The sequence below is a fragment of the Sparus aurata genome, chromosome 18 (genome assembly GCF_900880675.1).
Source record: "Sparus aurata chromosome 18, fSpaAur1.1, whole genome shotgun sequence".
Classification (NCBI taxonomy): domain Eukaryota; kingdom Metazoa; phylum Chordata; class Actinopteri; order Spariformes; family Sparidae; genus Sparus; species Sparus aurata.
This window is the reverse complement of record NC_044204.1, coordinates 25404019-25421348: the sequence shown is the minus strand read 5'-3', so window position 1 is coordinate 25421348 and position 17330 is coordinate 25404019. Positions and strand designations below refer to the sequence as shown.

Sequence of the window (17330 nt, the reverse complement as noted above, 5' to 3'; positions counted from 1 at the left end):
ACCTCGCCCTATCCTTGCCTGTAAACAACCAAGCCTTTTGTGGATGCAAATTAACCTGTGGAATGTTTTCCAACAGGTGTTTTTTTGGATGATTCCACTACTTTAAAATTCTTCTATTTGCCATTTCACAATTGGTTTGAAATGTGTTGCAGGCATCAATTTTAGATTTTGAAAAATATCAAATCTGTTTTTTTTTTATTTCTAAAACAGTGTTCCAACTTTTTTGGAATCTGGGTTGTAGACACTTGGCTTGAATGTTTAATAACACCATATGTTGCAAAGTCATTTTGGTGGGTACTTCCTGCCACAGATGTTTAGTTGAATTGGGCCCATGGCATATTCAGAAATGTCTCAACTCGTTGCGTTTGCTTGTGAGTATGATAATCTCTCTTGATCCAAAAAATCTCAGTATTGAAAATGGGATGGTTCTTCCATGTGGGCTAATATACCACGTTGTATTTAAGCTCCTCATTATTGCATCAGCATATGATCATATGAAGAAAGGGGAGGGATTCTATCATATAGTTCGAATGTAATTTAAGGCATGTAGGTGTCTTTACTGTGCAGTTATAAAGAGCTCAGTGTCTATTTTGTGTGCAACAGTGTGCGAGAAATGTGAGATGGAGCTTTAACAGGGAGATTTTGACCTAAAGTGACTTGCATGCATACGTGTATCTCATGACTATGTGCTTCATGTTCTTCTCCTCCCTCTCATCTGTGATGGTTAAAACATCAAAACGACCCTCTGTCTTTCTTTAGCCTAAAGCTACTGTTTAATGGCTTCACCAGACTTCATCAGCATTTAGCTTCTTTCTCTCTCTCTCTCTCTCTCTCTCTCTCTCTCTCTATCTCTCTCTCTCTCTCTCTCTCTCTCCCTCTTCCCCCTCCCCCCTCCCCCCTCTCTCCCTCCCTCCCTCCCTCTCTGGCTGGTGAGAGTGTTTGACGAGGATGTCACAGAAATTGCTTTTTAATAAGCCTTCTTCTTTTAACGGCGCCACTGAAAGATAATTAAATTGCTGCTAGAAAGGACAGTATTCTTTTGTAATTTAAATTAACTTTTTTTTCTGGCTTGGTCTCATCCTCCTTTTTTGCGTGCTCTCTTGCTTTCTTTCTTGCTCCTTCAGCTCATCCCCATATCACATTTCTTCTCCCCACTCTCTGTCTTTTCTGTCCAACGCCCCCATCCCCGAGGCTTTGTCCATAATGAAAGGACTGATATCTATAAATTTACTACCACTGCTTTCTCACTCGCTCTCTCCGTTTCACTTTCTTTCTTTCTCTTTTCCTTTGATGAGAACACTTGGAAAATGAAGGAAAAACACACAAAGTTAATTGTGACTTGTGACCAGAATAGAGAGACAGAGCAACACCAAACTCTTTCACACTGGACAAAAAACCCACTAACACCCATTTATATCTGGCTTTTGTCCTGTGTGGGAAAGGGAGCAATCAGATTTAGCTCTGATCAAAAGTGATGGAAACTTACACTGGGGTAGACGCACTGTTTTGTGCCCCCCTCTCTGGTGTGATGTTATGACAAGCATTGAAATTAAGAACAGTGGTGTATGAATAGTTTCGGCTGGCCTTATTCGTTACATGGAATGTGACACGCCAGAAAAAAACAAAAAAGAGGGAGAAAGGCTCTTGCAATAGGAAAGGAGTCATTCACATTTTTTTTAGCAGAGTTTACCCGTTTAAAAACTTACCTATGTAAGTTAATTTCATGCGGAAAAGGTGTATGACAAAGGGAAGGCTACAGAGAGAGCTCCTGGGTAAGGCTGAAGAAAGACAGAACAAGGGGAGGAAAAAAGTGGAACCCTTTGTATGTCTTTGACTTCCTGTGTGTGAAGCTCAAGACGCTTTGTGGTAGCGACAGTGTGTGAAGATTAGAGAAAATGACTACTTGTTTCCTCCTCTCCCTTTCCTCTTTGTGCTTTCCTTCCTTCCCTCAACCTCCTCCTCTCCCTCTACTATCATACCCCTGCCTCTTCCTTTCACATCCCTGCTGTTTCTTTTGTTCTGCCGATTTCTTTATGTGCTCAACTCCTCATTTGCCAGGTGCACAGATGACCATTTTTAGTCAACTTGATGAAATGCTTATCCAAGACATGTCTCAGTGTCTCCCTCTATGTCCATCTTTCTCCTTCTGTACGTATCAACATTTCTTCCACTTAGATTGGACCTGAGGACCTATCCGAGAAAAGTTTCTGGATCAAGGCAAAAGAGGAGAAATTTGAGAGCAATGAGCTCCTTGCCAAACTCACCTTGGCCTTCTCCTCGCAGACAAAGAGTGAGTGTGTGCCTTGTGTCTTTCTACTACTACTCCTGTTATCATGTTGTGTTTCCCAGTAATGAGCAATGTCTTTCTCCGTTTCTCACCTCTCCCACATCCCTCCCCTCTCTCCCCTGACACCATGTCTATTTCAATTCTCCTGCTCTGCTTCCATCAGCCACTAAAGGTAAGAAAATCACGCATACACTTTCCATTTAGTTCTTTTTTTCGCACATCTTCTCCAGCCTTTCTCACCCTTCCCTTCCTCTGCTCGGAGGACACGCTGCACATTTACATTATTCAACAACACTGTGTCAAAACAGCATCTCACACAAGTTCATGAATAAACCACCCACACCTGTGTTTGTGTGTGTTTGTTCATCTTCTTAATGTGCCCATGACTTGTTGTGCAGAGACACTCACTACCGGGTAAGATGAAGTGGGACTTGGGGACAGAGGAAGAGATGGACAAAGGGAGGACGGTAGAGGGAGGGATAAGGAGAAGGTCACTGATGTCCTTTGACTAGCCACCTGCTGTCCTGGCACAAAGCGCTGACACACAGGCGTACGCTCACACACGCACACCTGTCCACTCCTATCACCTTGTCCCAGTGTCACTGAGCCTTCTGCTCTAACTCCTCCATATTCATTCCATAACCAGGACACCATGAAATCGCAGACAGACAGTGTGTGTGGGTGTGTATATAATTCCATCTGACCTTCAGATTCAGTCTTCATACACACACACACACACACACACACACACAGACACACCTCTCATGTCATATACATAAACAAAAGTGCACACGCACACATGGCCGATGCTAGCTGTTGATGTCAGTTAAATGTCAGCGCTGGCAGCTGTCCCATCTGCATTCACCTGTATGGCAAGTCCTTATGTCCGCCTGTCACTCCTTGATTTGACCCCCACACACAAACAGCCTCTTGGTTGGTGCACCCACGCCTCCACTTTTTATTGGCTGAGACAGCCGCCTGTTCCGGTTGATGTCTAATAACCTTTTCTGAGAGCTGACTATAAAGACACCGTGGCCTTTTCATAGCCCCACATCTGTCTGTCTGTCTGTCTGTCTGTCTGTCTGTCTGTGTGTGTGTGTGTGTGTGCGCGTGTGTGTGTGTGTGTGAGAGATGGAGAGCCCAGGTGTGTATATTATTGTTAACTGTGTTGCTGATTTCCTGTGCTTCATTTGAATCTGTTAAAGTTTGACAGTTAGGAATATAATGTGTTTTTTTAAAAAGTAATTAGGATTTCCCTGAATCTTGCATGCGCTTGTGAGTGTGCCTGTGTGGTTTAAGCCACACTGTGTGTGGATGTGCAGATTGACCCTTGACCCCTTGTCCTTCCCTCTCCTGCTTAAACACACCGCTTTAGGCCTAATACATTCCTCCTTCTCCTCATCCAAGCCTGGCTTCGCTCCTCCTCATCTTCCTGCTCCTCTTCCTCCTCCTCTTGCGCCTCCCATTCCTCGTTATTCAGCGAATGCCGGCCGACACCACACCGAGCCACCACTGACCCTTCCTGACCCTTCTTCCTCTTCTCCATCAGCTGCCCAGCAGCGCAGCTGGGTTTGCATGCACTCACACCCACACAGAACACAGATGTGCAGGGGGGTAGTATGCCCGTGGCAGGGTCAGGGGTGACCTCTGAGGCTCGTGGAAGAGCAGAGAGCTGATGGTGGGAGACACGCCCTCTGGCTGTACATAGTTGTATCTTTTGCTCTTTATCTATGTGCTTATTTCTATTTGCAGTCTGTACATCTCTGGTAGTGTATGTTCTCTCCCTCACTGAAATCAGTTTCAAGCTCAATAGGTAAGCTCAGGCCAGTTATCCTGTTTGCTCCTGTACTCCCTAGCTGCTGAACATGTCATAATTCTAGTGTTGGGCAAATAAGTCAAACCTTTATTGATTCTGTTAATTAGAAGTGATAGAACTTTGGTTATGTTGCCCTAACCAGAGCAGATCTTACAAATTCCTAATCAGAGTAGGCATCCCCATATGTCACTGATGCTGCTATTTCTAGTTTCTTTTTAAATCTAATAATGCACCTGATCTAATTTAACTGCTTTCAAGTTTGCGCACACAGAGCGTTTCCTTCTAAATGTATTTTAGAGGTCAGCTTGCTTCACTACATATTTTCGACAGTGACTTTGAGGTCAGACAAGAACATAACATGTCCAGCCTGCTATTGGAGAAAAGTTCCACCTCACTTGATTTATTCCTGTCGAGCCTTCTTTACCTCAAGACTTCTCACCTCTCTACTCTCAAACTACTTAACTTGCCTTGCGAACAAGCATTGCAGCCAAGGCCACCGTTATTAGCACTGTGCAGCTGTACATCTTATTCACCAGGACGGACATATAGACCTAAGCTGTCAACATGGGAAATGAAAAATCTGCACTTTACAGGAAAGTCAATATGTTGAGCAAGGCCTTATGAAGGATGCAAACTGTCAGGGTTTTCAGAAGGTGCACCATCTTTGGGAGTCGTCACTTCATTTTCTTTCAGACTTGCTTGCAGACAACCTGCTGGCTTTCTGTCCAGTGTATCCATTTCGTATGGTGTCGATAAACAATATTTTCCCCCCTGACACATACTGAGGTTGAAGATACATTTTAAGTGGTGGATGGCTTTATTTTACTTTAAGCTCCACCATTTTGAAAAAAGGTTTGTGATGATACATTCTTAATAAGACTGCATGCTGCGTTTTCTTATGTTCTGAGCATTTGAATTTTGTTGAACTGATGCCTAGTCTAAGATAATGGCAAGCTGTTACACTGTACATCTATACAGCTCCTTGTGATAAAAGAACATATATATTTTAAGCTCCATCCAGAGCATTCATAAGAATTTATAAGGATGGAACTAGCCAAATTTCACTGCAGCATTTGTGGTGGAGATGGGATGCTATTATACTGCCATCTTTCTCCTGTCGGATGTGTGGAAAAGACCACTATTATTTTTCCCATTGTTGTGCTTTGCGAGGGCTTAAAACCGGAGACCTGCTATGACTATTTGCAATTGTAAACAGCCGAGTTGTTTAGATGAGCAAGTATGTGTGGCTGTAAAGCACTTAGTGTAGTGTATAAGGTTTCAGGCGGCAAGCTTATACCCACATTCTCCCTTAAGCTACTGCTTCTAATATCTTCTCTTTGAAGTACTTGTGTCTGTACGTGTCTGTTTTCTACTTTTTAGTGTTGGCTACCCTCCTTATCATATAATAATAATAATACTATATTAACAGTCGAACAGAGTCCAAAAGAAGGTCCTTTTTTGTTAGACAATTGCTGGGAAAGTGCAGGCGGACAGTGACAAGGCTAGAATTCATACGCTGTTCATCTAATATGGGTATATATATATATATCCTGAACTGTCCTTTTTCTCACTTTTTCATCCGTGTTTGATAGCAGGTGCCTTTTGAAGTCGGCACCTCAGATAGCCCAATTAGCAAAAGAATGAGAGGGAGAGCTAGGGATGGGGGTGGGGGGGTTAGAAAAAAGAGCGAGCAGGGGAAAAGGCTGGGCTAGGGGGAGCGGTGGTGATTAATTTGATTCGGGAAAGAAAAGGAGAGAAAAGGGCCAGGAGCATATATGATTATTAATCCTCATAATGTGAGGATCATTTTCATATCCCAACTCTCCAGCCTTTACACTCTTCTTTCCTCTAATGTGTCTCTGTCTCTGTCGCTGTGTTTCTGTGGTCTGTAACAACCTAATTTCTCCCATTTGGTGGAGACCCCCACCCCAAAGAGTCACTTTGTGATGCCACCCACAGTATTAGCTGCATAACACACCTACACAGGCGACAGCAATGTCCTTTATCCCCTTTGCTTCCTAAAAATGCAGACGAGATCATTGCAGATGAACACGTTGACACGTTTGTCATTGCATGGGTGTCTGTGTGCTGGTGTATTTGCTCGAGAGAGTGGGTGGGTGAGCTCAGCCACATTTACAAACCAATTATAATAAGCCTTTTGATCTCCCTGTGTTCTGAAGAAATCAATTTCCTTCTCTGTAGGTGTGTGTGTGCATGTGTTTGCACATGTATTTGTGTTGCTGAGTTTCCTCTTAAGTCTGTTCCATTCACTCTTCACCTTAATGAGCGACCAATCAGCAAGAAAGTGCCTTGTCCGTGAGTGTGCTTGTGCTCGTGCCTTGGGCCTCTCTCAGGTTGTAGACCAATCAGTTAAAGGGATGAGATGAGATGTGTAATATATTAGCAATAAAGTACCAAGAGGCATGGAGAATTATGGTGCAGTATTGTTGATTAGGTCTTACAGCTGCTGCTGAAGAGTTCACAACATTTGGCGACTTGTTTTTTTATACACTGGCTCAAGGTCATTTTCGGGCAAAAAACAAATGCTAATGCTAATCAATTTAACACTGTTTGAAACACACTTTTTTGACAGTAGCAGAGTCATTGCAGAAACAAAGATACAGGTTTGTGATGTGTTTTCACAGTAGATTGACTCGTTAGTCATTCGTAGTGCACATGGCTGTCCATGCTGCTGCAGACTTGAGATCTGCAAAATTTTTGTTGAAAATGACCGCAGGTGAGGAAGGGGAAGACTGTGCTTTTAACTTTGATTCCCTTCTTCCCTGCCTCCTTCCGTCTCCGCCTCCATCCCAGTTTCATAAACCCCTGCCCAAAACCCACTTAGTTTTCACTCTTCGATCCTCTCTAGGTCATAGCCAGGATACATTTGTGAGTTGTGTGTTTATATGTGCGTATGTGTGTATATAATTAGGAGGAGTTTTAGATAGCAGTTTATGGGATGTGTAGACCCAGAGCTGCAGTCTCCCGAGACTCTTTAAAATATGTACTAATAAAGCACTTAGATGACTAAATGAGGAATGGGCACACTATGTTAAGCCATAACAGTGTTTGTGTGCGATTGTGCTAAATTAGTATTGGCTTTGAAAAGCTTGTGTGTGTAATGTGTTTTAAATTGTCTGTGAGTGTGTATGTTTGTTTGTGTATATCTCTGTCTGTATGTTTGTACTTGTGTAGCCCACAGTGGAAGGCCTTGTAAATAAATCATGCAGTGTTCAGGCTGGGGCTGCAGGAAGAGAAGCAGGTTAATGCAAGGGGTCACTAATGCTGTAGGAAGAGCTGGGAAAATATCCCACCGTTCTCTCCTTCTATTCTCTCTTATTCACTCCATTTTCTATGTCAGTAATCCCTATTTCCTCTCCCCACCTTTTCGGCAACAACAAATGACCACATAGATGGATAACTTTGGGTCTGTGTGCCTTGGTGTCTATGAGCACCTATAGCCCATATATAGACTCACTTTTCAACGTATAGATATAACTGGTACATGAAAAAGATCTGATGTTCACAGGTTGTGTTTGGTGTTGTGCGTTGTGTGTGCACCAGTGCTTAAGTTTAAATCCTAACTATACCTCTTAAGCCTTCAACAGTAGCGGTGCATTAGGTTGGCTTTGCTCGCTCTCTAAGCCTCGCTGTGTATTCTCAGTGCGGCAATAGCGAGCGCTCCCTCATTCACCATCTCTTTATGGTTGAGGAACAGCCGCAAAACGCCGCTCATTCATCAGGCCTTATCAGGTTCAAACACATCTGTGTGCGCTCGCATTGGCTGTCGCTGCCAACCGCAACAGCTCACTCACATGCACAAGCAGAAGCGTACACATGTAAGCACGCTCACACACACACAAGCACGCTTTTGTCCCACTCATTCTCTTCATTCCATCCCTCCCTCGTTATATCTCTCTCCTCTGTTTTACATGCAAATGAGCTAAGTGTACTCAAGCCGGAGCATTACCGCTGTGTGCGCCTAATCTCCTTGCTGCCTTTTCTCTTTTCTGGAGATTATCCTGTTTTTAAACGGAATAGGCCTTCTTCTTCGCTTCACTCGGCTCCTCTCCCAACCAGCCAGCCGGTCGACCAGCCAGCCAGTCAGCCAGCGTTCCAATCTCTCATCCCAACATCATTACCATTTAAATGTTCCCAGTGATATGACAGCTGAGCAGGGACTGAGCGGACCGGTTTGTGTGTGTGCATGTGTGTGCTTGTGTTTGTGTGCTTGTGAGTATGTTTGCGAGTGTGTGTGTTTAATTGAGGGATTGGTTGATAAGCTCAAAAGCTTGTTACAGATGCTAAGTATTCCCAGTGTTGGTGATTCTGTCTCCTTTCACCCAGGCCAGGCGGGTGGAAAAATGAACAGAGACAGAAGGGGGTTGGAATGAAGGGATATATGTATGCACACCTACACTCCTTCCACCCACTCTTCTTTCCTCTTTTGCTTCTCTTGGTCACAGCGGCATACTCTTTTTTTCCTCCCCCTCTGTTTTTTTTATATACATGTACGCTTTGTGTGTGTGTGCCTGTACTTGCATATGTGAGTGCCCGTGTTTCTGAGGTGTCAGAGTGTTTGTGAAGGTAGAGGTTCTTTCATTTTGGTATTGAAGGGTTGAGGAGGAAGGGAAGTCAAACTGAATCTATGATTAGAAAGCATGTTAATCGTGAGAAAAGAGAAGGATAAAGAGAGAAGAAGAAAGAGGCAAAGTGCAATGTGCCTGACTGCTCTGCCACGCAGCAGCAGCTCCTTCTCTGTTTATTTTTATTTATTTATATTTTTGCAATATTAGCTACCTGTCCCTGAGGCCAGTGACACGCGCACACACACACACACACACACACACACACACGCACTTGCATAGACACACAAGGGAGACTTAGCCTAGTTTGATGTCACTGATAGCATATGTAAATAATGGAGCGGTAAAGAGCAACAACTTCAAAGATGGAGTTGACAAGATAGGAGCATTAACCCCCATCTCCCTTCCTTCTTTTTCCTCTCCCTCTACTCTCTCCTGATTTCCCCATCTCTCTTCTCTTATCTTTGCCTGATAAAGGGGTTCTTATGAGAGGAGACAATGAACAAGGGATGCGACCAGAAAAATTGACGGAAGACTGTGTGTGTGTGTTGGGGCGGGGGGGTAGATAAAGCAAGCAGTAAAATGAGAAAAGCCAAGATAGATGGCAGCAACACAGGCGTTTAAAAGTGTCCTTTAAAGTCCAAAGCTCCTATCTCAGTCGAATTGTTTAACAGTTGCCTAAAGCCGCTGCTGATGTGGTGTTAGCTAGCTAGTGAGTTATTAGGGTGCTATTAGAGTATCTTCCCCATTATGCTGATGGCCTAGACCATGTCTTCAGGGTTCTCGCACACTCACACATATTAAAACTATCAATTCCACCCGAAGTTTGCAAACACTTGTACCAACTTTCTTAAGGTGCACATTATCTTGTTTATTTCCTTAAGCGTGTGCTTGGCTTGTGTGTGTGTGTCCTGTGTGTGTGTGTGTGTGTGTGTGTGTGTGTGTGTGTGTGTGTTGTAACCTGGCCAGCTTTTATTGCTGCTGGTATAACATGGCCCCTGGTAATGTGGATAACCCAGTGGCATTTACACCAGAAAGCGATGGTATTTACAAAGCTTGGTGGACCAGGCCACGCTCTACTTTCTGACCTTAATCTGCAACCGTGTGTGTGTGAATCAAATTGTATGTGTTTGTGTCAAGGATGTGTAGGCACAAGAAGTCAGACTTAAATGCATTGTTTATGTGGGTATCAATAATACTGTGTGGGTACCGCTGTATATGCTTCTTGGTCAATTACAGTTGGTTTGCTCCGATGTCTCTGTGCTCATAGCTACATGTTTAGTGTGTGCATGTGTGTATATGTGTACGTTTGCAGCCGAAAACCCTTGCTCCATTACTCAGTATCTGCATGTGTCGTGTTCTGTGAGACGTGGGTTCTGCTTTGCCCTGCAGGCACCTTAATTTTTCACCATGCTGTGTGCTACACTACACTGCACTGCGTGGAAGTGTACGTCTACACCCTCTCCTGCTCTCTTTTCCTCTCTCTGTCTATTCATCTGCCTCCCTCGGTCCTCATACTCTCCTACCACAACTGCCACACACACATGCACACACAGGCCTAATCAAAGCAAGGAGCTCTCTAGATTAGCACTTGCGAAAACTCCCTAAAGACATTCCTTCATTTTGACCATTTTCAGGTACTCTCTTTCCACCCCTCCACCTCCTCCCTCCTAGCTTTGAATTTTTAACCTCCCCACTGAATAAGAGATGTGGCCATCCTCATGGGGAAAGGAAAAGTCGGAGGCAGGGCAAGTAATGAAGCAAGGGAGAAGTAGGGGGAGGCTGAAGGGAAAAGGTTGTCCCTAAACATGCTTTCACATTTATCCCCTAAAAACTCCACTCTGTATATGCTCAATAATGCATGGCCATCTCTCACTCCCCATCCCCCTCTTTCTCTCATTTCACTCTGCCTTCATCTCCTTCATCTTCCTCTTGTCGGTTCCCCAAGCGCTCATAACTCCACCCAGCAGATTAACTTCTGGGTGAAACTGAGACTGGCAAAGCGGGGTGATGGTAGCAGGGCATTTGGGACTTAAAAGAGAAAAGAAAAAGGTAGAGATGAGTAATTTGTCATTGTGTGAATGGAGTTAGCACTTTTTAAGTATTGATCTGTGTGAGTGGGCTTTGGAGTTGTACAATTTCAGAGGGGCCGTCCAGCTTGACTGGGCCTGAAAATTGAAGTCCAACTTCACCCAAAACCCCTGAAATTCAATTTTAGCTTGAACAAAGCCTTGTGGAGTGACTAAAACCCCGTAGAATTCTCTAATAATTTCTCAGCTTGTTTTTGACCACTTTCAGAGACAAAACCATTCCTCCCTAACAAATCTGCCTGTTCCTTTTTCATGGCAAGAATATGAGGTACAACACAGTAGACACAGTACTTGCAGTTTTCAGAAGGAGGACTTGTATCAGTCCCATTTCAACTGAGATTCAATGACACCATCCATAACAAGCTATAGTACATAGACATACAGTACCTATAGCTAACGCAAGTCACAAGCTTTGCATGTGTACTGTCTTTGTCTTTGGTTCTATGTATTGTACTTAGAAGTGCTTTGTCTGCCAGAACTGTTCCACTGTAGATGTTCAGCGAGCTGAGCAAACCTTTCAGGTCTTGTTGTGCATTCACACAGCATCAGCAGCATCTCCTGTCTGTTTGGGTGAATGGAGTGGTACGCAAGAGACTTCTAAAGATCTCTCCAAGAATGTTTTTTAAAGTCTGTTCAGGAAAGTTTTTTGAAAAACACAGAGTTTTTTGCTTTTCAAAGTTCCATGTTGATATTTGCTCCACAGGGTTTCCCTACTCACTGGTTTCTTTGATTCTCGCCTCAAAGAAGATGGCGGTTTAATACTGCAAGAGCTACAGACTATAACAGCATTGGAAATAATACTGATAATGATAAGATAGAAATAAAAGTGTTGGCGGCTCTTGAAAACAAATATCAAATCATTAAAGTGGTGTATTCTCTGTATAAAGACAGGTTTCTTTTCCAACTGGATTTCATTTGAATAAAGATCTAAAATGACACTGTCATTGGTAGGTATTCAGGGCTGTAAATCTCTCTGCATAGAATTACAAACATGCTTCTTTCCCTTTCCTCCATAATCTGAAAAATGTGGGTAGCACTTGATGCAGCACTACAGCTTTTATTGAAGAAAGTTACAAAAAAAATAGTTTGTTTGTTGGCTCACAAGGTAGTTGGCGAACCCAAGAAAGATAAAAGCCTGCCGCCACTATGGAAAAGTGCACATTTTTGCAAGCTGGATTGATGATAACAAGTATGCTGCTTGATTGAAGCCAGATGAAGGAAACAAACATGAAGGCCACTTCATTGTTTGTGAGAAAAAACCCCAACTTTTTCTTACATACAGTGACAGATGAGAGTGGTCTGTTCCCACCTCCATTCTGAAGACTGCTGTGAGAGCCCAAGGGGTCACTATTTGTCAGGCTAAGGCTTTCAGTTTTTTCTTTCTTTTTATTTCTTAATTATTCTCAGATTTATTCTAGATACTATTAATTGACTTTCAAAACCTTTAGAAAAAAAATGGGAGAGATTATTGTCAAAGATACAGATGGATGGAGACTAATCTCAGCTCGGTAGACGAGATGACGGATGGCGTTATTGAGGGAAGAGTGAAGGAGAGAGGCACAGAATGAATGAGTCTCACAGAAGGACGAATGGAGGCAGGAGTGATCTGTGTACGCTGGAAGAGAGCGCCAAGGGAAGGAATGAGGGAATGACAAATGATCAAAAGGTGGAGAGACATGAAGTGACGAGAGTGATTGAGGAGAGGTAAAATGAGGAAACTGAGTTAAGTTTGGTTTGAGAGCTTCTGAGTATGAAAAGGTGGAATGAGAGAGTTGGGCAGAGTTCAGGTGTTCAGGTTGATCATAGTGACGTCGTGCATTGCCGGTTGCTGTGATAGCTGTAGAAGAGACAAATGGGCTGCCTTTATTGAAAGGCGAATTGATCAACATGAGAGTCCTGCGTGGATTTCCTCTGTCAGTATGGACGGACAGGATGGAGGAAAACAGTTAATGTTTCTCTCTGTGCCTTTCTTTTTCTCTGTGTTTTTCTTCTCTGAGGAGTGGTGCACGTCACAGCAAGCATTTTAATGCATCGCTCGTCTGACGGTGTTTGGCTCTCCACTGAATCTCTCCACTTTCCTCTTTCTGCTCCCCAAATAGGTTATTTAGGGTCTGGTACTTAACTGTACACAGTTAGCGGTCAGTCAGCACGCCCTGCACACACACTATGCCACAGGGCCTCCATAGAGATTGTCTGCTTAATACTGCATAGCACTTAGAGGCATCAACAGGCCCCGTGGTGCTCCACTGAGGTGTAGAATGCATGAAAGCATGCTAATTCCCCCCAACTCACTCCATCTATCCCTTTGTGACTCCCTCCATCCATCCATCACACCACTTCCCCTTTCTGCGCCCTCCACCCCCTCAAGTCTTCTCTGTAGCGAGCATGATTTAATGAGCACAGAGAAAACACAGTAACACGAAATACAATATGTTGCACATTATTAATTTATGTTGTGGTCCAAATGTACCTTGTAGACATTGACTTTCAACTTGCACTTTCCATTGGCTATTGTGTTTGTCTACTGTAAATGCTCAAGTTTTTTTGCATGATTACATTGTGAGCACATGAAGTCAATACAGTCACCTGTTGGGTGCAAAGAATAATTTAAAGGAATAATAATTAACAGCTTCATCACTCTACAACTGTCATTCTACCCTCATCGCTTATGAGAGAATACAACAAAAAGGCCATCACTATCTTAACAGCTGTTTGTGACTGTATGGATAACAATTATAGTAATAACAAATGGTTGGAAGATTGTAGTAGCTTGTTGACAACAGGTTAATGGTTATACAATTGGCTATTGTTTGTAACTGCAAAGATTTTGGTACTGTTTGGTAAAATGTAGACTTTAAGTTCATGACATTATCAAATCAAGTTTTTTAGGTTATTCAATAGTAATAGATTCAAACTCCACAAATGTTGTGGGTATATGGATAAAATTGCCCCTGGTGACAAGTAAAGCTTTTCTAATTGATGTCTTAGCATTCTGTACATCAGTACATAATCCTAAATTACTGACATTCTATTTTGTGTTTGTTTTACAATGTAATACTATATATTTTTTTAAAATTGCAAATGATAATATCAGCTTCACATTTTGTGTGAAAACTAAGAATATCTTAGTATCTGGTATATTGCACTTTTGGTTTATTGACCACATGCACTGGAGGTGGCATGGAGGCACAACTTTTTGTAAAACCTGCTGAGTCATCATATCCTAGCATGATTTGACAGTGTTCCATAAAGCCTCTTGTGATGTCACAGAATGCATGGCCTCCCCCATGAATGTGTGAGTGGGGTTGAAGTCGGGCGACTGTGGAGGAAAGTCCATCACAGTCGGGACTGTTTTCATGTAGTTTTTGCAAAACTTTGAGGTGTGTTTGGTGCTCTTTAGCCTGCTGCAGTATAAATTCTATTCCACAAAGATGCAAACCAGAGGGTATAACATATCTCTGAAGAGTAGAGACTGGTTGGCTTCAATGGCTCTGAAGTACTCCAATGGGGCAGCTGTCTTGCATTTTTTTATTTAACAAATTCTGTATGTGTGATTTATTTAACTAAGCTTAGGTGGTGTGCTGCGGTCCCTTTGGGACTGCCTTATCATGCTTTGGATACAAATAATCCAGTTTATGGAAAGTGATTTACAGTCCAATGCGCTCTGCCCTTGGAAACTCTGTTATTCAAAGCAAAGACCTTTCTTCAGGTCAGATCATGGCTAAACCCAATTTGACTTCTGAAAGATTCGCTTACTTTCTGAATAGTCAAACATCCTGATTATTTTCTGGTTTACTTGACAATATTAGAGTGGTCTCGTGCTTTTGGACCCCACTGTATGTTGTATGTATGTCTAGTATTAGTACTTCACATTTGTACATTGTGACCCTATCTTCCAAGATTTACTTCTGACATAAACCACATGAAGTCCACTCCTAGTGGTCCATAACTCCCTTTCTTTTTTCTTTAGTTTTAGCTTCCTTGCCCCTGCAAAAAAATTAGGAGCAAACAGAAATGGAAGCTATTTTGCTATCAACCACACTGCTCATTTACAAGTACAGCAGAACATATAATGGATTCATGAGTATTTGTGTCTGTGGAGCCCTCTGGTTTTATTCCAGACTGCAGTGTAATGCAAAATACATCACATGGGACAGTTTCTGTGACAGCTTTCGAACCAGGACAAGTGTGTATGTCAGGGGACCGGTGTCTTGTTATGTGAGTAAGCACATATCCCCCATGAGTCCTCACTTAAAATGTGTAAAGTAATGCTTAGAGTTGTTGCCACTCAACACAATAATTCATAAGCGTTTTAAGACCTGTAGTCTGGGGACTCCTTGTGTGTGTGTGTCTGTGTGTGTGTGTGTGTGTGTGTGTGTGTGTCTGTGTGTGTGTACAAGACAGACTGTGTGTGTCTGTGTGTGTGAGTGTATGTGTGTGTTTGTGTCATAGGGGACCACCGACACACTGTCAGCTTCATTTCCCAACATCATGTTACCGAGGACAGGCCATCCTTATGAGACCTCAACCTGAAAAACACTAAAGTGACACACACACACACACACACACACACACCAGGGTGAAGGATGGAATCCTGGCCTTGTCATGCTCTGCTCCATAATCCAGTTTAGAGGGATTAATTAGGAATTAAGGAGTGTAATGTTATCGGTACGTGATCCGTTCCCATGCATGCACATACACATGTCTCACTCTGTTTGAATGCATATGTAGGGCAAGGATTATTCAGAATAAAGAAAAGAAAAGTAAAGTCATTTTTTATGATTTTTCTGACTTTACTACTTTCTCATTCAGTTTTTTGCTCCTCTCACTTTCTCTCTGCCGTCTCTCCCTCCTTTTCCTAGTGCCTTACTTATTACCCTCTTTGTTACTTATTACCCTCCCCTGCTCTTCATCCATCCTCGCGCACTTTTTCCCTTCAACTTCCTTCCTTTCGTATTTGGCAGGAACGTACACGAAATGGCTTTCTGTCTTCTCCTCGCCCTTGTTTTCTGCTGCTCCTTTTCTGCTTTCTCTGCCACCATTATCCTGGCTTTTGAGGTTGTGTGTGGACTTTTATTCAGTGCTTTTACCCCTCCATCCTAGCTGTGTCAAAGGGACTGAGTGTGAGAGAGATTTCTATAGCTTTGCTACTCTTTCAAGGAGGATACAGCATTCAGGTGTGCATCTCTGGATGTCCATTTTGTGTCTGGCTTCCCATTTTTCATAGTTTTTTCTTTATGTTTTTTCTGGTGAATGGGTGTGTTAGGGGAGCTGCACTACTTACAATTGCTTGACTCAACTCTCAGCCCCTTTGCTGTATGAAGCAGCTCTGCTTTCACACAAGAGTTGAGTGGCTTACCTTTGTCCTTGAGGCAATGCTTTCAGTCTTGCTGCTTTTTTGCTCCTCCACCCATCTAGCTGCACATTTGTGGATGTTTGTGTACTCGTATAGCCGTACTCTGTCTGTGCTTTATCTCACACAATGATTTAAAAGGTAGATGAAAGGCAATAGAAAAGCGGAAGGATGAAGAAGGGATCAGAGTAAAAAATGGGGGGAAATGCGATGAAGTTGTTTATGTCTGCATGAGTGTTTCTTGGACTGCAATATTGTGTGTGTGCCTGCCTGCCATATTCAGTGAGGTGTGTTGATATTTCCTGAGGCAGACAGTAATGATATTGTTTTTATTAATGCCTGATTAAAGTTTTAGCGTGTGGCTGCTGGAGCTCTTAGTGCTTTTATAGCGCACTGCCTCTATCAGTCGTCTGCTCTCTTAACACACAAATACAAAATGTTCAACCCTCTCTAATGTTCCCTCTGTCAGGTTTTTACATAATGAGCACCAAGCATTCACAACAAAGCAAGCAATAGTCATCTGAACACTGTGCTCACCATTATCCATCCATCTCTCTTTTAATGCCTCTGGTTTATGCTCTTTTCTTTAGCTGTCTTCTGCTCCCTCCTTTCTTCTTTTCTTTCTCACTGTCTGCCACCCTCCCTCTCTCTTGTTCCCTCTGGCACTATTGGCAGCACTCTGTCTCTGTCAGGTGTGTGTGAGATAGCCTTCACGCCATTGACTTGGAGGAGATAGGCTTTTGGATGCCTCAGCCCCTATTCGACTGCTTCCTTAACTCTTTCCTTCCCTACTGATAAGAAGATCAGTCCACTTGTTCTAGTAGCTCTCTGTAGATTTGATTGAAAGCTAATAGATATTTAATGTGTTGTAGTGCGTGCACTGCACGTTTTCTCCCCCTCCAAATCATGTACTATAAATTGCCACTATCGATTACCATTGTTTTATTTTATGTTTGACTGTTTTTTTTCTTGCCTTCTCGGCCTCCGTTTGTTTCTGCTCATGTCAGCGCGGTAAACAGATCAACTTGTAAAGATTCTAAACTGGCTTTAAATTAGTAATCCATCAATAAACTTCATGAACTTTTTATTTTATGCCAGAGTTGTCTTTGTATAGTAATGTTAGGGGAAGATGTGAGAGCTGGCTGCTTCACACTAATACATTCCTGACATATCAGAGGTTGTCAGAAAATCATTACCT

General features: G+C 42.8%; 1 protein-coding gene across 1 annotated transcript in view; it reads left to right on the top strand.

Annotated features, from left to right (window-relative positions):
• diaph1 (diaphanous related formin 1) overlaps positions 1–17330 on the top strand; it is a 98732-nt gene that overhangs the window by 41768 nt on the left and 39634 nt on the right. Inside the window, 2 exon segments of the mRNA XM_030396534.1 lie at positions 2176–2290; positions 2451–2459. Coding sequence (XP_030252394.1) covers positions 2176–2290; positions 2451–2459 — 124 coding nt within the window.